This window comes from Natator depressus, chromosome 7 (assembly GCF_965152275.1).
Source record: "Natator depressus isolate rNatDep1 chromosome 7, rNatDep2.hap1, whole genome shotgun sequence".
In the NCBI taxonomy this organism is placed as follows: Eukaryota; Metazoa; Chordata; order Testudines; family Cheloniidae; genus Natator; species Natator depressus.
The window spans coordinates 85,089,991-85,113,882 of NC_134240.1; the positions used below are offsets into that span (position 1 = coordinate 85,089,991).

Below are 23,892 nucleotides of genomic sequence, written 5' to 3' on the forward strand. Positions count from 1 at the left end.
AGGCGTGTTTCGAGGATGCTACCCCTGCAGGCCTGGCCTTGGCGCCGCGGGAGGTTTTCTCTGCAATCCGAAAAGCTCGCACAGCTTTTGCAGAACCTGGGTGCTGGGTAACACCTGCCTCGGAGCGAGCAACTGCACTGCAGAGCCCGGGCCAGCCTACGAGCCGCAAGGGAGCCGGCAGAAAATGCCCCCCTTGGAGAAGGGCTGCAGCAGGCTGCGTTTCGTCCGTACGGTTCAACGCGTGGGGCCCCTGCAGCCTCGGGACAGGCAACGCAAAGCGACTGCGGACTCCGGCCGCTACGCCCGGCCCCGGAGCTTGGCTTTACGCTCGCCGCCACGGGCCCCGGCCAGTTCCTGCACGCAGGGGGCCGGGCCAGCGCCGAGCGGGGGCGCTGGCGGAGGAGGAGCCCGGCCGGAGCGGGGAAGTATCGCGGTGCTGCCGCCGCCAGTCGCTCTCCGAGCGCGGAGGGAGGGAGCTGGGCTCCCGAGCGGTGCGCGGGGCGATGGGGTCGCGGGCCCGCCCCACTCCTCCCTGGGCAGCCGGCAGCTGGTGAAGCGCGCAGGGCGCAGACCCGGAGCCCGCGCTCTCCCTCCGGGACATGGCAACCGAGCCCCCGCGCCGAGCGCCGCCTCCGCCTACGGGGCGCCCGGAGAGCGGGCAGCGCCGCGCTGGGGACGGGGAGGAGGCCGAGCCGCTGCGGGGCTCCGCGCGCGAACCGTCCAGCGCCTCAGTCGCGGTAGGCGGGGGCAGGCGGGGGCTGCTGAACGGCTGCGTCCCGCTCTCCCACCAAGTGGCCGGGCACATGTACGGCAAGGATAAAGGGGGTGAGTGCGGCCGAGGGCAGCGAGCAGGGCGTGGAGCCCGCCCCTACCTAGTCGGGGAGCTGACCCTGGGGTGAGGGGAACACACCGGGCTCTGGCTGGCTTCCTTCTTCTCACTTGGAAGGTGGGGTCTTGTTTTCTCTTCTACGCCGTCCCCGGTGTGATTTGAACTTGGGTCCCGTGTTTCGACTGGGTCGTGCCCATCCCTCCCGCGCCCCATTACGTTTAATACTCCTTTTAATTTCCTTTGGGGGTGCGGGAGTGGATTTGCTGTTCTTTGCTTTGCTATGATCTGAGCCTCCCCTGTGTGGTGTCTCTGTGCTCCCCTTTTGCCTGTTGGGGTGTGTGAACCCTATGTGGCGTATGGAGCTATTTTCTAGTCATATATATGGATTCCTACTAAGGAAGAAGTTGTGCGAAAGGGGTAAAACCTACATTACCACCCAAGGGACCAACACATGTCAGTTTCTCAGTAGAGGTTGTTCTTAACTAGAGGTTGTACAAAATTACAGGAGCCCCATTGCGTTGGGATTCTCTAGAGTGAAGGGCTTGAGTGTTGGAGATTTTTTCCCAATACAGGTTTCACTGCGATGACTGAATAAGAGTTATAAGGAAAACATCAGAGTGAGATGTAGCTGAATATAATGATGGTATTCATTATGAATGACTAAAGAGAGGTTTAGTTACCATGCAAAAAGTATCTTTGTCATTTGGAAAAATCTGGGGGGGGGGCAGGAGTACCCGTACTCTGAGTAAAAGAGGGAATAGTCAAATCTCAACAACCAAGGTTTTAATCACATTCATCATGCTACTTTAAACAAGCATCTTTAAACAAATCACCCTTTTGGTGGTATGTTGGGAATATTTCTGGGTTAGGCAATACAACTTGTCTCTGAGGTAATATTAATAGACCCAGCTCAGTAGGTACAAAAGGGTCTGTGGGAAATGTCAGTCATACATGATTACCTAAATGGAAATACAAATGACTGCAGAGCCTTCCAGATATTAATTTTTTTTTTTTAGCTGTTAACTGAGAGGAAATGCCCACTTTTTTGAATGGATGTACATTTTAATGGATCCTTAAAATTCTGATAGCCTCTTTTTAATTGTCCTTCTGGTTTCTGAGATACTTTTGGTGAATACTTTCCTCCCACAGTGTGTGTAGTACTACAGCATTGAAGTTTTAGGTTGCTGGTTAGGAAAATATATTAGTTGAACCAAAAAAAATATATGCAGTCAATTGTCTCATAAACTAGATATTAATCTATTCAGAAAAAGAAAAGGAGTACTTGTGACACCTTAGAGACTAACCAACTTATTTGAGCATAAGCTTTCATGAGCTACAGCTCACTTCATCAGGTAGTACTCCTTTTCTTTTTGAGAATACAGACTAACACGGCTGTTACTCTGAAACCAATCTATTCAGAGAAATTGGTAGTTCAACTGAAGATGTTTTGTCTGTCCACTTAAAAGTAGGTTTCATTTAAATAAAATCTGTTTCTCTGCAATGAGCCTCTCTATAATACAGTTAAATACCTTGTCCATCATAGCAAGGTTAAGTTTGTTGGTGTGTTTTCTGCAGCGTCCCTCCCCCCAAATATGCAAGCATATAAAAACAGTAGCTACTAGAGAGAAATTGGATAACTATTAAGTTTTTTTTTCCTCTCATATCTACATACAGAAGCAGCCCACAAATTTATGTTGGATAGATAAACATACATCTGGACCACAAACCTTACACATTAGACACACTAATACAGACAGTCCATGTCTAATATCTTAACCATGGTCTTTCTAAATAACATTACATAAGCAACTGCAACATTATGTGGTATGGTTCTACTCCAGTTTAAAATACTCATAACTTCTTCTTGTCCTCCGAATATCTGTCCTTCCTCTTTCAGAGGAAATGCTTCCCCAAAAAGAGACTTAGGCCCAAGTCCACAAAAGTATTGAGAAGCCTAGCTTTTATTAGTGCCAAGTATTAATAATGTCCATCCTTGTAAAGAACACAGAGAATATTTTCTAACTGTTTTCTGACGTACGTGTGTGTGTGTGTGTTTAAAGGGAAAATTGGGGGCATGGTCTTTTTTTTTTTTTTTTTTTTTTTAAACACTTGCTGTATGATAGATGGGAGTGGTTGACAAGTCTTATCTGGTAGTGAGCACAAAGTTATGAACAACTATAATGGCATTATGACTGTAAATATAAAATTTAATTTGTATATTAATTTTGCAGCCTCTCAGCATGAGTCTTTCTTTTCCATGAATGCAGTGAGCATTACATTGACCTTGTGAGTCTATCTGAAATTGTCCCTGCTAAAAATGTTTTGTGTGGTAAGAAAAGGTATGTTCCACGATCCAGCACGTATGATGATTGTTTTCAGTAGCATCTGGCAATAAAAATATCTGGCATTTCTGTTTGAGTGTAAGGGGATGAGTGATTAGTTGATATCAGAGGGAACATATTAGTGATCTATCAGTCAGGATGAAAATGGAGTCCTCAAGCTCCTTGTTGGAGTCCAGGGAGATTGTAGTTTGAAGAATGTTTGTAGACATCTGTTGGTCTCCCTTATTCATGACAGATTGATGGGACTAATCTGATGACAAGTTTCAAAGTGGGAAAAGAATTTGTCACCCTATTTTCAGAAGTGATAGTGGGCTATGTTCCTGTTCCATCTTTGTAAAGTACTTTGAGATTCTTTCAAAGGATCATGTTTCAGAGTAGCAGCCGTGTTAGTCTGTATCTGTAAAAAGAAACCGATGCAACCGATGAAGTGAGCTGTAGCTCACGAAAGCTTATGCTCTAATAAATTTGTTAGTCTCTAAGGTGCCACAACTACTCCTTTTCTTTCAAAGGATCATGTCTTTGTTTTTCTACTGAAGAAATAAGCAAAAGGAGGTGTCTTCTAAAATAAATGTTCAGACTATTTATGTGAAAAATTGGTTTATTTATAATCCCATCAAGGGTACGTATTGGATGTAATGTGAGAATATTTGTGCAATAACCAAATAAAGTAACTTTCTTGTTTTGGTCATCCGAGCATGCATAAAGGTGCACACACAGTGAGAAAGTTCCATTGTGTTTTCTGTTGGTGGAAGTCAGCTTTTTGACTGCCAACCTGCTTTACTAATTGTTTATAAATGCATTGAGTTGTAGATCTTTATTGCGCATGAAACTAAATTAAACCAAACCCACTGTGATGTTCCCCTCTGATGTTATCTGGACTGGTGATCTGCTAGGTCACGTCAATCCTTGACTCTGGGAGCCGGCCTTACCGTGCTCTGCTGTGAGTACCCCCATTCCTGGGCTAGTCACGCACAGGAATGTAAGCTGCTCCTTGGATTGTGCAACCGAATGACACTACCCAATATTTCAGGTCCCAAACACAACCCTAGGAACCTCCGTCTTGCAGTGTCCAGTTATGTCTGCTGGACACTGCAAGCTTATATGGGTTCCTCAGTTTAACAAAGAAATTGATATGTACCAGGCTTGTTATCCCAAGGGGAGTCTGGGACACACTTCAAACCAAACACACTGCTTCAGGTAGAATAAACAAACATATTTATTAACGACAAAGATAAATTTTAAGTGATTATAAGTCAAAGCATAACAAGTCAGATTGGATCAAATGAAATAAAAGCAAAAAGCACTGTAAGCTGCTCTTAACACTTTCAGTGCCCTTACAAACTTAGATGCTTCTCACCGCTGGCTGGTTGCTCTACAGCCAGGCTCTCCCCTTTGATCAGTGCTTCAGTCGCTTGGTGTGGTGTCTGTAGATGTAGGTGGAAGAGAGTGGAAGAGCAAAAGTCTCTCCCTTTTATCATGTTCTTTCTTCCCTCTTGGCTTTGCCCCCCCCCGATCCCCCCTTCAGAGTCAGGTGAGCGTTACCACATCACAGTCCCAAACTGACCAAAGGAAGGGGGGTGACTCACTCGAGAGTCCAACAGATCCTTTGTTGTTGCCTAAGCCAGTGTCCTTTGTTCCTGTGACGTTGAGCTGGGTTTGTCCCATACATGTCCTGATGAGGTGTGAACTGCCCTTCTGCTTCTGGCGAGTTTTTGCCTGGGCTTGCTTTAAGCTATGAGGACACATTTTCAAGCCTCGTAACTGTACACATGAAATTACAACCTGTAACATTACCATAAGAGTGCTTAGTACATCATGAGCCTTCTGAAGACATGACAAACTTTGCATTAGATACCCCCCCCAATCATATTATAAGGATGAACATGGGGGTGCTGGGTGTTCCCCCAAGGTACAGAACGTCCCACCCACAGACTCCCAAACTACATTAATATGATTCTCAATTGGTGGTGGTGGTGGTTTTGTTTTAGGTGGGTGGGAAGGAGAAAGAATCTTGTCCTTGTGAAAAGTGCTAGGTCTGGAAACTAACTAGACCTCCCCTTGCTATTTGTTAGTAGATTTTAACACTTGAAGTGTTCTGTATTTTTAAGAATGATTGTACTAAACTCTTCAAGTAATAAACTTTATCATAATCCAGTGTCACATATCAGAGGTAGGTAGCTGTTTAAAAGAACAAACAAACAAAACCCCAAAACAAACCAGCCAAACACTTGTATAACAGTTTGTCCTCAAAGTTCAATATTCATCACATTTCATTTTGTTAATTCAGTATTACGTGGGTTTTATTTTGAGAAGTATTTGCCTGGCTTTGTATGTTGTCTAATCTTGATGATGCAGTGGCAGAATGTAAGCTCTAGGTTAACTGAAGTTCTGTATGTGGCCTTTTAACATTGAGATTGTTAGTAATTCAAACATTTGTCAGTAGAGTACCATGTTCACCTGAGGGTGTGCTTTCCACCATGTCTACACACAAATATATGTGTAAAAGGGCTGTTTTTCAAAGATGTGTTATGTTGATCCTAGTGAGTTATGAGGCCCGTATTCACTTTGTCTGTGGCAGTTCATAATTGTGGAATGTGTTCAAAACCCAGTCTTAGCAAACAGCTTGATTTCAGTCTTAAATTTATACCGCTTAAAAAAAGCCTGTTACTAATGATGCAGCCAACTTATAGACTGTGAGCTAATTTTTGACTGAGTGTCCTTGTAGCTGTGCCTTTAGAGAGAGGGGCACATAATTCATATGCCAATATCTAAATAAAGGACAAAAATTAAGGACTCTAGAAAACTATATTCAGCTCTTAGCACACATTTTAAACTGTTGTTAAGCGACTGCCAAGACTTCTTTACCTCATTTATAGCACCTGCTACGTTGCATAGGCCACGTAAGTAACTCCATTCCCTATATAGTTGCGTGTGTAAATAGAAATTACAGAAAAATATAAAACCAGGCTTATTTTAAAAAAAAAAAGCCATAGAAGAAGCAACCATTTCCAAGACTGACCAAAGAAACCCAAACAAATGTAATTATTCCCAGAAAATCACCATTTTTAGTAGCAATAAGAATTCTACCATCCACTGATGTCAGGGGCCACCCAGCTTTTTTTGTTCGTTTACCACAGGGGTGGGCAAACTTTTTGGGCTGAGGGCTACATCTGGGTGGGGAAATTGTATGCGTGGCAAGGGGTTGGGGTGCGGGAGGGGGTGTGGTGTGCAGGAAAGGGCTCGGGGCAAGGGATTGGGGCAGAGGAGGGTGCAGGATGTATGAGGGGGCTCAGAGAAGGGGGTTGGGGTGCAGGAGGGGTGTGGAGTGCAGGAGGGGGCTCAGGGCAGGGGGTTGGGGTGTGATGGGGGCTTGGCAGGGAGTAGGGGTGCGAGGTGCAGGCAGAGGGCTTATGGCAGGGAGTTGGGGGGTGGGGTGCAGGAGGGGTTCGGGCTCTGGCCCAGTGCCGCTTACCTAAAGTGGCTCCGGGGTGGCAGCAGCGTGCACTAGGGCCAGGGCAAGCTCCATGCCTGCCTGTCCTGGCCCCATGCTGCGCCGCTCCGAGAAGTGGCCAGAACCATGTCCCTGCGCGGCCCCTGATGGGGGCACCGGCACAGGGCTCTGTGTGCTGCCCTTGCCACACCTCCAGGTACCTCCCCTGAAGCTCCCATTGGCCGTGGTTCCCCGTTCCTGGCCAATGGGAGCTGTGGGGGGCGGTGCCTGGAGGCAAGGACAATGCACGGAGCCTCCCCCTCCCCCGGGGCCCCAGGGACGTGGTGCTGGCTGCTTCTGAGAACGGCACGGGGCCTGTGGCACCGTGGGGGGCAATCCCGCAGGCCAGATCTAAAGCCCTCACAGGCCAGATCCAGCCCGCGGGCCGTAATTTGCCCACCCCTGGTTTACCATGTCTCATAAACTTTGAAAAGCTAAACTTCAGAGTCAGAACTTATTCTAGGTACTTTTTTTTTTTTTTTTTAAAACCAACAGCATATTGGTACTTCTGATAACTGTCACTCTATAGTTTCTTCTTTTTTGTATACAAGAATTTATCTGAAAAGTTAGGAATGAATAAATCATAGAAAGAAGCTTGTCATCACAAAGTGGAATTTTTCTTTTTGATCAGAATGACACTCTTCAGTTTCTGTTCTCTATTAACAAAAATTTAGTAGTGGAGGGGTAGAAATCTCCTTAAAGGCACAATGTTGTCCTGCCCTGTTTCTTGTGATGAGGACAGTTTAATGCAGGCAGTACTAGCTCTTGGTGAGCTGCAGTCACTCTGAGTCTCTCCCTTCTTTTTCCGTCTTCTGCCCAACCATATATTTTGACTATGTGCCAAAACAATTAATTTAAGTAAATGTAAGATGACTGAGCTGAGAGATTCAGTTAATTTCTTACACTGTTACTTTGCAACATTGCTATCAGCTAAGCCATAAGGCTGATTTTAGCAAAATAATGCATATGCAGGAAAAAATGACTAAGCCTTTTAAAACCTACATTGCCTATTAATTTTTGTTGTTATGGGCATTTGTTGGCTCTTGTTATAGTAGAGTTAAATAGCATGGAAACTTTTTCAGGGATAACCCCAATTCTCCATTTGTGTGTTCATAACTTGCTGAAACCTGAACATACTCTTCACTAAATGAAAATAGAATTATTTTTGTCTGGCTTAACTCTTACCAGGAATTGAATAGCTTTGAAAAATAACATAATATCAGTCACCCTATAAAAAGGAGAGTAGTTTTGTTCTTGTTGTTATATGCTGTTCGATTCCATATAGGTTTTTATACCAGGGTGTTCACCATTGTATCTGAGTGTGGTGTTTTTCTCTCATTCTCTCCTCAGAGGGAGAAGTGAGTGGATGTTATGTTTTGCTAGCTGTTTTGTTAAATATACTTCTTGCTATGTTCATGTTAGAGAAGTGAGGTCAAAGAAATGCACCTTGACCTTAGAATGGAAAGTGGTGAGGTTTGTGGTACTTCTTAGTTCCTGGGGGAATTCATGCCACAGTCTTGGTCCACCCCTTGAGAAGGTTGTCTCTAGCGGTGATGAGATTTACTCTTGTTGTTCAAGAGTTTAATTGTGCCAAAGGAGTGAATGCTGCTTGTAGAAGCAATGTTATCTAGTAAACAAGTAGGTTTCTGACCAGGCCACAGCTGAACTGACCAATCATGAGTCTTAACAAACACACACTGAGGTGAGAGTCCAGCGAAAACTCAAAGATTGGGGCAGCTTTCTTAGACTGATCTGCCTGTGCCACCATACGGGTGAACAGTCTTCTGAAAGCCAGCAAAATTATCGCATGATAATTATCCCAGGATAAATTATCCCATGATAAAATTTTTCCAAGAAGTTTTGACCAATCGCAGGCTTTGCACTTTCCTTGGTGACTAGGTCAACAGAGTATGCACTCTCAACAATTGCCTATCACAGGATTCAGTGCTAGCACCGATGTCGTTTAATATGTACACCACTGACCTTCCCCAAACATCATGGAAATCTCTTTGCTTTGACTACACAGGCACAGGATTTACCTACTGTAGAACAAGTCCTAACCAAGAACCTTAAAAGCATGGAACAATATTTCTTATATTGGCAGCTAAAACCAAACCCCATTAAGACTGTAATGTCAGCGTTTCATCTAAACAGTTGAGAGGCTAGGATGAAATTGCATGTGGACTTCTGTGGCTAGCAGATAACACATGATACCACCCTGAATGATCTTGGAGTGCCATTTGACTGAATTATCACATACCACCAGTACCTGAAAAACACCCATGACAAAGTAAAGATGCATGTAAATCTCCTCTAGAAACTGTCAGGAATGACTGGAGAAGTGGATGCAAAAAGCTCTTTGGGCCTCTTCACTAGCCCTTGTCTGCTCTACCACAGAATACTGCTCGTCTGTCCGGATTGATGGCTCTCACACATCACTTGTCAACACTCAACATCACCATGTGGATCTCTATGGACACAGCATAATCAATTCCATAACCATGGCTTCCTGTACTGGTACACATCAACCCAGCCCAAATTTGTCGCAACATGAGAATCCTTCTGGAGTCTCATCATGTTTGAGGGAACAAGGGTCTTCCAATACATGAAGACTTAAATAACATACTGAGATTTCTAATTCAATCCCAGAAAACCTTTTTGGCTTGGAGTGCAAGAGCTTGAAGACTCAGCATTTTGCTGTCCAAGATTAATGACGAGCAAGGTGGGAGGACACCAACATTCTGAACAAACATCTCATCTAGGATCCAACTGGGGAACCCAGTGGCTTTTCACTCCCATGGAAAATATGGTCCACTTTGAACTGCATATGTATATCATGTGGCAGATGTGTCTATTTCCTCTGTACATGGAGGCTGAGCCATGATCCTATTTGTGACTGTGGAAACGGACATCAGCCTATGGGACACTTGAACCAGTGTTCCAAATGATCATATCCTGGTGCTATCTCTGCCATCTACTCCACGTCACCTAAGGCAGTCAATTGAATTGCCAACCTAAACTTTAATATTTATGTTTTTAAGCCATATGAAGGAAGAAGAGGTGCAAAGTTGTTGGCGAGTCTCTTTCCTGGAGCTTTAAACAGCCTTTTTGGTATCCTGGGCCCAAAATGTTGGCTTCAGTTAGATGAGCTTGTAGTTGGCCTTTGGCTAGATTTCTCAGGAATGACAGGTTTGACAGTGGGTGATGGTTGGCTAAGACTGAAGTATCTAGGGTGGGTCTCTTTACTGTTTGAAAGAAAAAGGGAAGTTTTTCTTTTTTGAATGGGGCACTGGCTGTTCTGGTCATGAGTAGCGCTTGTTGTTCATTTCTCTCTTTCACAAGCTAAGAAGGACCTGGGTTGGATTTATATATTGGGTTGGGTCTCCTTTAAGGTGTCTGGAACTACTTGATGAGTGAATACATTGAACTCAGGGAATGCAAGTTGGCTGTTGGATCCACTATGCCTGCATCCCCCAACCAGGTTGTTTGAGAAGGCATCCTGAATGTGCATGATCTTTTCAGTAAAGTAGGATGATAGCACCTTGATGCAGTTGTAGACACTCAGGCCATGGCTACACTACCAGCTAAATTGGCACAGTTGCGATCAATGCAGCAGTGTCGATCTAGCAGGTCTGGTGAAGACCTGCTAAGTGAGTGGCAGAGTGCTCTCCCATCGACTTCTGTACTCCACCTTCCTGAGAGTAAGTCAACCTAAGTTATGTCGACTTCAGTTGCTGGCGTAACTTAGATCAACTTGGGCCATGTCTACATTACCCGCCGGATCGGCTGGTAGTGATCAATCTATTGGGGATTGATTTATCGCGTCTAGTGTAGACATGATAAATCGATCCCCGATCGCTCTGCCGTCCACTCTGGAACTCCACCACGGCGAGAGGCAGAAGTGGAGTCAACGGGGGAGCGGCCGCCATCAATCCCATGCCGCAAGGACGCGAAGTAAGTGATTCTAAGTCGATCTAAGATACGTCGACTTCAGCTACGCTATTCTCATAGCTGAAATTGCGTATCTTAGATCGATACACCCCCCAGTGTAGACCAGGCCTTAGAATGTTAGTATAGACCAGCCCACAGAATTAAATGATTTACCACTTTGGATAGCTTCTTGGGGTGGGATTTGGCAACCTCAATGGAGGCTGATAGAAAGGTTCTCTTGGCCTATAATACAGCCTCAGGATAGACTTTGAGGAATTTTTGTTTTGCTCTGTCTGAATCAGCCTTTGTTTTCTGTCCTCTGCACTTAAGTTTCTGCTCATCTCTCTCCATCCAACAGAGGGTGTCAGAAAACAAAGGAGATCTGTGTGGGGCAATGGGATGGAAGGAGCTGTTTTTTGGGGTAGCGTGCCAATGGCTGAGGCCAGTATAAGATGGTAATGATTCACCAGGTCCTCGACTTCTTGTCCTGTGGGTGGAGTACTGTTGTTCTTTAGCGGGCTGTAGAATTTGTTTGGAACACCAAATTCAAGAGAGACTCACACTGCTGATGTATTTTTTTTTTTTTTTTAACCAGTATTTTAACTAACTTGTCAAGCCACAGTCCTGTAATGTTCCTTGGCAAAAGAGAACCAAAAAAACCCCTAAGTAGGTAGAAATTATAAATCCAATATTTTCCTCTCAAAAGCCTTAAATTTTTCCATAAAGTTTTAGATGGAGCTGGGATAAACAATTATATTTGTGAATGATTCATTCCGGCATGATGCATCAGTATGTATTGCTTAAACAAATCTCTTTGATCTAAAGTGTGCTCTTGTTTTCTTGTGTTAGTGACAAAGTAAGTGTTTGGGACTTAGCTCAGAAATCATAGGGGTCAGAAATTTGAGAAGTGTTAACTTGTTAAAGACCTATTCAGAGAATGGAAAAAATGAAGTTAGATTTCTTTTTGATTAGTAAAGGTGAGAGGGTTAAAATAGAACTTGCAAAGGGGTTTGTTTATAACTCATCAGATTGTCTGTCTGTTTTCAATATTATGCTGATTGCAGGATTCATATCTTTTAGCGTCACTGCCAGTTGGATAACAATAATTAGTACAAAATGTTGATGTTTTGTCATAAAACAAAAATCCCTTTATAAATTTGAAAACTCTTTTGATTAGCAAATATATAACAGTGCATTCTAATTAGTCCTATATGGTTATCAAAATGTCCCATAATTAAATATAATTTCTGCTTTCGTTTGTAATTTTTTTTTTTAAAGCGGTTTAGCTGATATGCTTACAAGTATCAGGGTATGGTAAAATATACTGTACAAGCTAGAATGCCTTTAGTGAAAACTTTATACATAGTGGAACAAACTTGTTCTTAAAACTCTCATTACAGTGAGAAAATACTTCTTGTATGCCATAAAGGGCCCAATCTGGTCGCATTCCACATGCATAATAAACATTGTCTTCAGATTTTCCTGTGCAGAACAACTATGGGATCAGTAGGTTCCTGTAAAAGTCACAGGAACAATAAAACTATTTTGTTTCAGAAATATTTTGTCTACAAAAGGACCAGTACTCCTGGCATGCTGTTTAAAAAAAAAAAAATCGCTTTCTAAAAGAATCATTTTTTATGATTAATGCCGGAGCACTACATAGTGTATCAGTTAAAGTTGCTACACACACAATATACCTAACAAAACTTCATAAGACAGGAAATGAAAAAAATAAGGCATTACTACTCTCAGCACATCAGCACTAGTGAAGTCAAGGGAGTACAACCTCAACTTTGCCCTAGTCTTCCAGACCCTTTTTCTCAAGGTTCTTCTCACTGGACCACCTTCTTCTGACCAGACCTTTTTGCCTCTTTTTCCTTCCAGCACAGTACTATAAAATCACTTGTGGGAGTGGTGGAAGGAAAGCGGCAGAAAGGTCTTCCATCCCTACTTGTGTAGAGTTAAGATTTCAAATATTTTCGTATAAAAATAATTATAACTTAACACACTTTCTACAAGAACTCTTCTCTTCTTCTCTCCTTTTCCCTAATCCCTGCTAAGAGTTTGGTGATTGGGGCTGTGTTTGCTAGGTTCCTCTGTTCTTTGTAAAGAACAGTAGGAGTAGTTTACACTGAGCAGCTGGGCTACCTCTTGTTTAATATTTGCTAGCTTTAAAAGACCGGATGGTTGCATTCTTTAGAATTAAACTATAAATGAACTGTTTGTTTTTCTAGGCATACTGCAGCATCCAGATGGCACAGTCTTGAAGCAATTGCAGCCACCTCCTCGAGGTCCCAGAGAACAAGAGTTCTACAACAAGGTAAGAGTTGTTCAGTAAGGAAGTGGCCTGTCTTTTTGAAGGGAGAATGTTGTGTCTGATTCACTTAATGTTTCCTACCCATCACTGACTGAAAAAGTTACAGTGCAGTGTCAAGGTTTAAGTGGTAAGTAATGCACCATCCATATACAATATAGAGACTAGGATTCAAATCCTGCTTTCCCGGTGTTGCAGGTTTGAGTGTTTGTTGCATTGGCAGAGTTGTCAGGACATTTGCGTGTTGCCTAGATCTTGCTGTTAGTAGAGTTTCTGCTGTCTGAGTCATAGAATCATAGTAGCATAGAATATCAGAGTCGGAAGGGACCTCTGGAGGTCATCTAGTCCAACCCCCTGCCCAGAGCAGGACCAATCCCAACTAAATCATCCCAGCCAGGGCTTTGTCAAGCCTGACCTTAAAAACTTCTAAGGAAGGGGATTCCACCACCTCCCTAGGTAACACATTCCAGTGTTTCACCACCCTCCTAGTGAAAAAGTTTTTCCTAATACCCATCCTAAATCTCCCCCACTGCAACTTGAGACCATTACTCCTTGTCCTGTCATCTGCTATCACTGAGAATAGTCTAGATCCATCCTCTTTGGATCCACCTTTCAGGTAGTTGAAAGCAGCTATCAAATCCCCCCTCATTCTTCTCTTCTGTAGACTAAACAATCCCAGTTCCCTCAGGCTCTCCTCATAAGTCATGTGTTCCAGACCCCTAATCATTTTTGTTGTCCTTCACTGGACTCTCTCCAATTTTTCCACATCCGTCTTGTAGTATGGGGCCCAAAACTGGACACAGTACTCCAGATGAGGCCTCATCAATGTCGAATAGAGGGGAACGATCACGTCCCTCGATCTGCTGGCAATGTCCCTACTTAAACATCCCAAAATGCCATTGGCCTTCTTGGCAACAAGGGCACACTGTTGACTCATATCCAGCTTCTCATCCACTGTCACCCCTTGGTCCTTCTCTGCAGAACTGCTGCCTAGCCATTCTGCCTAGCCCTAGTCTGTAGCGGTGCATTGGATTCTTCCGTCCTAAGTGCAGGACTCTGCACTTGTCCTTGTTGAACCTCACCAGATTTCTTTTGGCCCAATCCTCCAATTTGTTTAGGTCCCTCTGTATCCTATCCCTACCCTCCAGCGTATCTACCACTCCTCCCAGTTTAGTGTCATCCGCGAACTTGCTGAGGGTGCAATCCACACCATCCTCCAGATCATTTATGAAGATATTGAACAAAACCAGCCCCAGGACCGACCCTTGGGGCACTCCTCTTGATGCCGGCTGCCAACTAGACATGGAGCCATTGTTCACTACCTGTTGAGCCTGATGATCTAGCCAGCTTTCTACCCACCTTGTAGTGCATCCATCCAGCCCATACTTCTTTAACTTGCTGACAAGAATACTGTGGGAGACCGTGTCAAAAGCTTTGCTAAAGTCAAGGAATAACACGTCCACTGCTTTCCCTTCATCCACAGAATCAGTTATCTCATCATAGAAGGCAATTAGATTAGTCAGGCATGACTTTCCCTTGGTGAATCCATGCTGACTGTTCCTGATCACTTTCCTCTTGTCTAAGTGCTTCAGAATTGGGTCCTTGAGGACCTGCTCCATGATTTTTTCGGGGACTGAGGTGAGGCTGACTGGCCTGTAGTTCCCAGGATCCTCCTTCTTCCCTTTTTTAAAGATGGGCACTACATTAGCCTTTTTCCAGTCTTCCGAGACTTCCCTGGATCGCCATGAGTTTTCAAAGATAATGGCCAATGGCTCTGCAATCACATCCGCCAATTCCTTTAGCACTCTCAGATGCAACGCATCTGGCCCCATGGACTTGTGCACGTCCAGCTTTTCTAAATAGTCCTGAACCACTTCTTTCTTCACAGAGGGCTGGCCACCTCCTCCCCATGCTGTGCTGCCCGGTGCATAGTCTGGGAGCTGACCTTGTTCATGAAGACAGAGGCAAAAAAAGCATTGAGTACATTAGCTTTTTCCACATCCTCTGTCACTAGATTGCCTCCCTCATTCAGTAAGGGGCCCACACTTTCCTTGGCTTTCTTCTTGTTGCCAACATACCTGAAGAAACCCTTCTTGTTACTCTTAACATCTCTCGCAAGCTGCAACTCCAGGTGTGATTTAGCCTTCCTGATTTCACTCCTACATGTCCGAGCAATATTTTTATACTCACCCCTGGTCATTTGTCCAATCTTCCACTTCTTGTAAGCCTCTTTTCTGTGTTTAAGATCAGCAAGGATTTCACTGTTAATGCACTGTCCAGGTAGGGCTTTGGGATCATGCACCTGTTCCATGGGCAACAATTCCGCGTATAACACTTGAAAAACAAACAAAAAAAGAAAAACCGACCACCACCACACATCTATTTTCTTTCATTGCAAAACCACTATGTGTACTTCAGCTTCTTATTCCACCCCAGTTTTCTATATGTCTCAAAATCCTATGTTTAGAAATGTAGTATATATGGCCTATCCCTCCAGTTTTGGTTCATTATTGAGAGAATAATTGCATTCTCCACTCTATTAACAAACCAGATCCATTAATTTAAAACAAACAAACAAAACTTCCCTTCTAACTGGGTGAAATTCCCAGTCTGTTCTGAATGGACCATGATGAAATTTATATACAGTCTAAATTTATTGCCTTCTTGGATTTGCTTTATTGGTACCTGAGATAATTGTAACAAACATAGGCTGATGTTTAAGTCTCCTTGCCAAGGTTTTGCTGTTTCTAGGGTTTTCCCTGGAAGACTTCTTCTTCACCTTGTTCTCTCTACCTCAGCGAGTTGCTCCAATCCTAACATGCATAGGTTGGAGCAAATTGGACAAGAGAACATGGAAATCTTCATATGGGATCAAACCGGTAGTCCATCTAGTCCAGTATCCTGTTTTTCAAAGTGGCCAATACCATAAATTTTGGAGAAGGTTCAAGAAACCCTGTAGTGGACACCTTGCTATTAACCTTTTCCATGTTGAAATAAACCATTTATTCCTAGTGTGACAGGTTGGACCCCCCCCCCCCTTTCCGGGGCGCCACCTGCTGTGCTGGGGTCCCACTGAGCCCAACTGTCCCACCATGGGTCCCCCCAATTGTGTGCTGCTGTGTCAGGCTCTCCAGCCCCTGTCCAGCACACACACAGGTAGCGACACACCCAGCTGCAGAATCACATAGAGTGCAATTAGCTCTCTGTGGGAGGACTGAGCTAGGGGAATGCCCAGCTTTCCTGTGCGCGCACACTCTGGAGCGTAAACCCAAAATTATATTGTCTTACGCTGCACAGAGAGATCTGTACAGCGTAAGCTCGTAAAAATTGCCCCCTTCCTGAATGTGGAGGGAGATATGCACAGCTTTGTGCCCCCAAGCTATGAATTGCACAAACTGGGTTTTGAAATAAACAAAAAATAAGTTTTTATTAACTACAAAAGGTAAATTTTAAGTGATTCTAAGGGATAGCAAACAGAACAAAGCAGATTACCGAGCAAATAAAACAAAATACGCAACCTAAGCTTAATTCACTAAAGAAACATGAAAGCTTATGCCCAAATAAATTTGTTAGCCTCTAAGGTGCCACAAGTACTCCTCGTTCACATTACAAATAGTAATTTCTCACCCTAAACGTTGTTTTAGGCAGGTTACAGTTTCAGCAGCTTAGAGTTTATTTCTCTTCACAGGCTAGACCCCTGTCTCAGTCTAGACTCGGTCCTTGCTTTTCCCCAGCTTAGTTCCTTTGTTTCTTCAGGTTCTTTCAGCAGTGTTCCTTCTTGGGGGGGAGGCAATGGAGAATAAGAAGCTTGATTGACTCACTTCCTAGCCTTAAATGGGATTTACGTAAGGCGGGAATCCTTTGTTTCCAGTGAAAAAATACCAGCAGTGTCCAAGGTGGTACTCTGTACCAGCTGACATCCTCACATGATGCTGCAGTGTCAAAGCAACATCCCAGGAAGCTTCTCAGGAAGGTGGGAGATTATTATCTTCAAAGTTCTATTGTCCTTCTTAAATGGCCCATTCAGGCTGATTGCCTACTGTCTGGGGGGCATTCCCCCAAGTACATGCACAGTTGTAATTGTTACATAGTCAATATTTCGAACTTCAGATACAGAAATGATACATGTATACAAATTGGATAATCACATTCAGCAAATCATAACCAATGATACCTTACATGACCCATCTTGCATAAAATGTATCTTAGTTATGCCATATTCATATAACGATATTTCTATGAAGAGTATGGGGTATAACGTCACACTTAGTACCATATTTTCAGTCTGTTGGCCAGTTTCCTGTAGTACTATAAAATATTTTTGGGGTTTGTAGGAAAATTTTTAATTTGCATCTTAATAAATATTCATTTTCTTCTATAAACATTATAAATAGAAATAAGATATTAAATATTTGAACTGCTTAGATTTTAGATTCACTTTGCAGGTGTACAGGGATTTATGTAGAGTCTTTAATTGTTAGTACAAGACATAATTTGTAGTGTGCATGCCTACAAAGCAGGCATTAATGTTATGTGACTGTATTTATGTGGCATAATCAGTCTTTTCTAGCAGAATAAGATGAATACAACCAGTTTGCCAAATGACCTGAGAATAACCATGTTCATACCACACCGATTATTTTCTTATACATGCTCTGTAGTGATCACCAACGATAATATGGGTTTTATAAAAAAAAAAGTTGTTTGGAGTGAAATGTTTGGTCTATATGTGTTTTCAAATGGCACAATCCAGAAACTGGGGTGTGTGTGTGTGTGTGTTTTTAAGAAGTCCATGGTCAAATCTGTAGATTAGTAAGAAATATTATTGAATACTTGTTGCTGAGATTTTTGTGTCCTTAACTCTTTCTATGTTTTGGACTTTAAAGTTAAAGATTTCTCTAAACGAGTGAGGTCACCAGAATATTTTCTGTTTTGGGATTGTGTGTGTTGATACCAAATTGATTGCAGTAAACAAGTGAAAACACTATTTACTTATTAATGTAACTTGATAATTGATGTTATGAGACAGTTAAACAAAATCACAACTCTTCGGTTACAAGAGGCTCAGCAGCAGCCATCTAAACCTAAAAGTAAATATTTCCCTGAAGTTTTCAGGATGGCTACAAAGGACATAATCCAGGCTAAGTGGTAGTTCCCCAGCAAGAATAGGAGGCTGAATACAGGTGTTTTTGAAGAATGATAAAATAAAGGATAAACTCTGCTGGGCAAGTTCCTAGACCCTGATAGAGATATGCCATCACCACCCAAACTGTCAATTCTTCCTTGAAAATCCAGGGAATGGAAACTTTCAGATATCTGAGGAAAAACTTTAAAGTATTAACTTCCATCATGCAGGATTTGTCTGTCTGTCTATTTTCATAAACCCATGTGAAAGAAGCTTGAGGACTAAACTAAGGAGATCACTTTGTGATGCCACCATGGATGGAGTTGCTCTTTCAGGGAATTCCATTGCTACTAGGGTGGTGGCCAGAAGTCAGTTTTAATTAAGAACTCCAGGAAGAGGATTCATCTGCTTAACAAATCCTGGTATTGACCAAGATTTGGGGGAGCAAGCTATTTGGGAGAAACCTTGGAAGAAGCACTAATTGAAAAGGAAAAGCATGTGTTACTAGTCTCCAACTACTCAAGCTAAAAGTAGAGCATGGATAGTGTTCTAGATAGAATAAATTCTTTTGTTTGTGTGGGCAGAGTCACTATAGGAGAGAGCAAGAATATAGCAAGAACAGACAATGGAGTGGGAGGAAGTAGGGGAGGGATTTTCAGATACAATGACTTGAATGCCACCTTCATCTTAATTTGTCCATTAACATACCACCAGGTGTGTTGTGCTCCCTATTCCTCCAAATGAAATCATCTGGCTCTCCTGAAATTGAAGGACTTAATTTCTGTTGGCAGTTGTCTGAAAATGACAGATAATATGGCAACTGTTGTCTCTTTCAGTAGGACAGCAGAAGCTCCCTTAATGGCTAATGTCCATTGAGCAGAGAGCCAAGTGCCACTGATACAGGGTAATCACAAAATAGGAGTCTTACAGTAAACAGCAAGGCAGACTTGCTTAGTGAGACAATATTGAATCAATTAAAGTGGAGCCTGCACCAAACAACAAATTTAATAGCAATAATGACCCAGAAGGGGAAATCACAGTTGAATGTCTTCAGAAGCAGATGATAAATCCAAAAGGCCAAGATAATTTTCAGGAATCAGTGAAAATGTAAAACCTCTTTAGTCAACTCTCTTCAACTTCTGCCTAAATATGGATAACTAGGTTGAATTTTTTTCTTTGATTGTTTTCCTGGGAGACCTAAATTTGGCCAGGGAGCGAGACATTTTCAATCCAACAATCCTCTAGTTAACAAAGTAAAACTTGGCTTGCTTGCTTATTTGTTTTTTATGAGATTATTTCATTGGGTAAATCATATTTTGCTTTACTCTACCACAGGGGTGAGCAAACTTTTTGGCCCGACGGCCACATCTGGGTGGGGGAATGGTGTGCAGGACCATGAATGTAGGGCTGGGGCAGGGGGTTGGGGTGCAGGAGGGAGTGCGAGGTGTGGAAGGGGGTGCGATATGCAGGAAGGGGCTATGGGTAAGGAGTTGGGGTGCAGGAGTGGTGCAGGGTGCAGCATGGGGCTCAGGGCAGGGGGTTGGGATGCAGGATGTGGTGCAGAGTGTGGCAGGGGGCTCAGGGCAGGGGTTTAGAGGGCTCAGCGGGCTCAGGGCAGGGGTTTAGAGGGCTCAGCGGGCTCAGGGCAGGGGTGCGGGGTGCAGGAGGGGTTGGGCTCTTGCCCGGCGCCACTTACCTCGAGTGGCTGTGTGGAGGAGGCAGCAGCGTTAAGGCATGCTCCATACCTGCCCTGGCCCTCGCCCTGGCCCTGCGCCGCTCCCAGAAGTGGCCAGCATGTCTGGCAGTGGCTTCTGGAGGTGGGGTGGGGCAGGCGGCTCCACTGTACGCTGCCTTTGCCTGTGGGTGCGACCCCCAGAGCTCCCATTGGATGCAGTTCCCCGTTCCCAGCTAATGGGAACTGCAGGGGGTGAGGGCAGTACATGGAGCCCTCTTCTCCCCACCCTGCCCCTGGGGGGGGGGGGGGGAGGCAGGGAGCTTGCCTTAGCCCCGCTGCCCCATGGGGCTGGCAATCCCACAGGCCAGATTGAAAGCCCTGACAAGCCAGATCTGGCCCTTGGATTGTAGTTTGCCTTCCCCTGCTCTACAAGAATGTGTGGCAATCTACACTGATGGGAAATGACAAATAGTGATTATCTCTGTTAGTAGGGAGGGGAAAAAATAAACTGTAACAGGAGACTGCAGGACAAATACTGAAACTGTCCCCTATAAAATGCAATTTACTAACAGATTAACGATCAGTAACTTTAGTTAATGACTTACTAGACATTGCTTAAATTGATAGCTTTAAAGAATGTATGTACCAATTTTAAGATAGTAGTGTTAACTTTGTCATGTGCTATGAATATGTGGCTAGGATCTGCTGTGAAAACTGCAGAGAACCCCTTCCTCTTTCAAATAAATTATTTTCCCTCAGGCTCTTGTCCTCATTTTCAGGCACATACTCTGGAGGCTGCATAAAGAAGTGGCCCATATCTTACTGAATAGGGGTGTAGAACTATCCAGAAAGTAGTACCACTTCATTTCTAATGGCTCTACCTAGTTAAGACTGAGGATTCTCTTGCTGTTCATTGGCTGCAATTCATTTCAGCAGACTTCCAAATCCATGAGCAGGGAGAAGAGAAAACATGTCCTTCGTGGGTTTTTCCGTTTTTGAGAATTTCTTACACTGCAACAGATTGTGATAACTCACTTGCGCATTGCAGCCTAATGGAAACGTGTAGTTGGAGCCAGTGGGAGACTACAGAGGAATTGCAAGACAAGAGGGAGATTAGTGTTTTTTGGGGGGTGTGATTGTAATATGGCAGCTCTTCTGTCTTTCCCACTTGTGATCTTTTTTTTCTCTTGTTTCTGGGGAAACTGCTTTCTCCTGCTGCCAGCTAATGTAATCTTGTAGCTCAAATAGTAGCAGTCATTACTGTAAGTTTAGGGTTCAAACCTTGTTGATTGATGATGTGGCTGTGAGGAAGCTATTTGTTTCTCATACCAGAAGTTGGCTTTTACATTTTTCTTTACTTTAAATTTAAAACTCATAAACTAAGACAGTGCATACATGAAATCCCATTTAAAAACATTAGTTAGGCTGCCAAGTCAAGCACTTGTTCACTAGGAAAAAAGATTTATGGTTTACCATGCAACCTTAATTCTGTACCTCTGTGCATATACCTTATACCGTAGTCTTAAAGACATAACTTGGTGTTTTTTTCCCCAAAGTCGGGGTGAAAGTAAGTTAGAGGATTTACCAGTATGCCGGAGTCCTGAGCAGGGGGCGTGGCCTTAACCGGAAGAGGCAGGGCCTTAAATCCCCGGGCCCTTAAAATCTTGATTTAAAGGGCCTGGGGCTCCAGCTGCAGTAGTGGTGGCTGGGAGCCTAGGGCCCTTTAAATCACCCCCGAGCTACCAGCTGCAGAGGCGGCTGGGAGCACCGGGGCTTGGGGGTGATTTAAAGGGCCCAGGGCTGCAGCTGCCACTACCGCAGCGGAGCCCTGGGCCCTTTAAATCACTGAGGAGCCCTGGGGGCTCCCAGCTGCTACTGCTACCCTGGGGTTCTGGGCTCTGGCAGAGCTTTAAAGGGCCTGGGGCTCCGCTGTGGTAGCGGCTGCCGGAGCCCTGAGCCCTGCTGCCCGAGCCCTGTGGTAGTGGTGCTCGAGTTTCGTCGGGGATTTAAAGGGCCCCGGGGCTCCAGTCGCCGCTACCACCCCGGCCCTTTAAATTCCCCCTGGAGCCCCGCCGCCACTACCCCAGGGCTTCGGCAGCAGGGCTCCAGCAGGGATTTAAAGGCCCGGGGCGGTAGCGGCGGCTGTAGCTCCAGGGCCCTTTAAATCCCTGCCAGAGCCCCGCTGCCGCTACCCCAAGGCTCGGGCAGCAGGGCTCAGGCTGGGATTTAAAGGGCCCCGGGGCAGAAGCAGCGGCTGGAGCTCTGGTGCCCCTTAAATCCCTGCTGGAGCCCCACTGCCACTACCCCAGGGCTTTAAATTGCTGTCTGGGAAAGCCGGTCCCAGTACGGCGCACTGGCTCTTACCGGTACGCTGTACCGGGGCGTACTGGCTTACTTTCACCTCTGCCCAAAGGACACTTGTTTCATTCACTATACAGGCTGGCTGTACAAGAAAGCAGAATTGACTGTTGCCCAGGCAACCCTAATATGCCATTCTTTTCTTTAGTGTGCTTGTATTTGAAATTAAATATCACTCATTTAATGTATGTATATTAGTATAGGTGCAACAGATACATTTTTCACTTGAAGCCTGATCCTGAATTCCTTGTGCTCCCCTTTGTTCTATGGAGCCACTGTGACTTTGAGTGTATGGGCAACATTGGATAGGGGTCATGGGCACTGGACCAGGGCGGCCATGGCCCCATCACTTTTTACGGGCCGTAAGGACAAGTGATGTGGGAGGGAGGAAGTGGAGAGGAGCGAGTGGGGGTGGGGCTTTGGGGGAAGGGGTGGCATGGGGGCAGAGCCTGGGGAAGGGGTGGCGTTGGAGCACGGTTCAGGTGCTGGTGGGGGGGCCCCCACACTTTTAGGGAGCTTCTGCCACTCCTGCTTGCAGTCCTAAGTGATCATCTTCCCTCTCTCTCTCTTTCCCCTTCCCCTCCATCCTAGTAAAGCAGCAGCTTGCTTCAGTCCTAGAGGATTTTTTGCTTTGCTTCTTCCAATTATAATTAGGATTCCAGTGACTTGAGGCAGCTCAAAAGAATTCTGATGGTTCACCCTCCCCGTCAATTGCAAAAAGTCGGCCCACTATTTGAGGGAGGTGTCTGGGTTGGAAGATTTCTAATAGAACTGTAACAACTAACAAGGTTCAGCCTATGTAGGGCAAAGCATGATAAGGCAGCCTGTGTTCCATAAACTATTCTTTTGCTGGTTATAGAAAATGAAGTAGATCAGGGAGGCAAGGCATCTTTTGCTGCAGGTTGAATTACAGTATTTAATAAACCCAGTTAATCATTTTTACAGTCTTAGTTCAGATAACTATGCTTCCCTAAAAAAGAAATGAACAGGAGCTCTGTCACTCCATCACTGTACTAATGTACTTTTGCCCCTCTGCAATGTTATATAGAAGAAACAGTTTCAAACAATAGAATTCAAATAATTTTCTTATCCCTTAGGATTTTATCTGGGGGATCTTGTCTTGCATAAGGTGTATATTAAGTTGAACCACACTGTATTAAACATACCTTAAAAAGACCTGTCCATTTTAAACAAATTTCTAGCTAAGTTGTTTGTTTATTATAATTAAATAGTTAAAAGTAACTAAGATTATAAACTTAATTAGAATATTTATTCTGTGTTCAGATTGATTACTTCGCATTTGTACGCTGAGAGTTTCATTGTTTCGTCTGAATATTCTGTTTTTCTTTTTGTGTGGGGCTTTCATGCAGTACAAGGGGATAGAAAAAGACTTAAAAAAAAATGTAACTTGCAACACCTTAAAATGTCCCGGGGAAACAAGGGCATGCATTTCCTTAAACTACTTTTTCTTAAATGACTAGATTTTAAGGTGGCAATATCTGTTTAAAAGTCCCTTCTCTCTTACTCTATCCCAAAAGCAGTGGCTAGAAAACTAGCAGATCTCTGGGAGAGATCTGAGTAAACTGAGGATCTTTCAGGGCACAATGCAAAGTTAGAGGTTGGGGAGAGCCAACTTCATTTGCATATTTTCAGTAAGAGGGTGTCTTGCCACCAGTTCTTCAACCTCACTGCCTTATGAGGTTTTGCACAGGTAAACCTGAAGGCAGCATTTGCACCTGCAGGTGGAAAAAGAAATGTATTTTGTACCTATCATCCACTGAGGCAGTATGTAAAGCTACTACTTAAAGCTTTTCTAGATAGGCTATCAA

General features: G+C 44.1%; 1 protein-coding gene across 1 annotated transcript in view; it reads left to right on the forward strand.

Moving 5' to 3' along the window:
* The first annotated feature begins 658 nt into the window (after positions 1 to 658).
* IPMK (inositol polyphosphate multikinase) overlaps positions 659 to 23,892 on the forward strand; it is a 79,982-nt gene continuing 56,748 nt past the window's right edge. The window contains exons 1-2 of the mRNA XM_074958997.1: positions 659 to 825; positions 12,826 to 12,911. Of these exons, the coding sequence (XP_074815098.1) occupies positions 804 to 825; positions 12,826 to 12,911 (108 nt within the window). The 5' untranslated portion in view covers positions 659 to 803. The remainder of the gene's footprint in view (positions 826 to 12,825; positions 12,912 to 23,892) is intronic.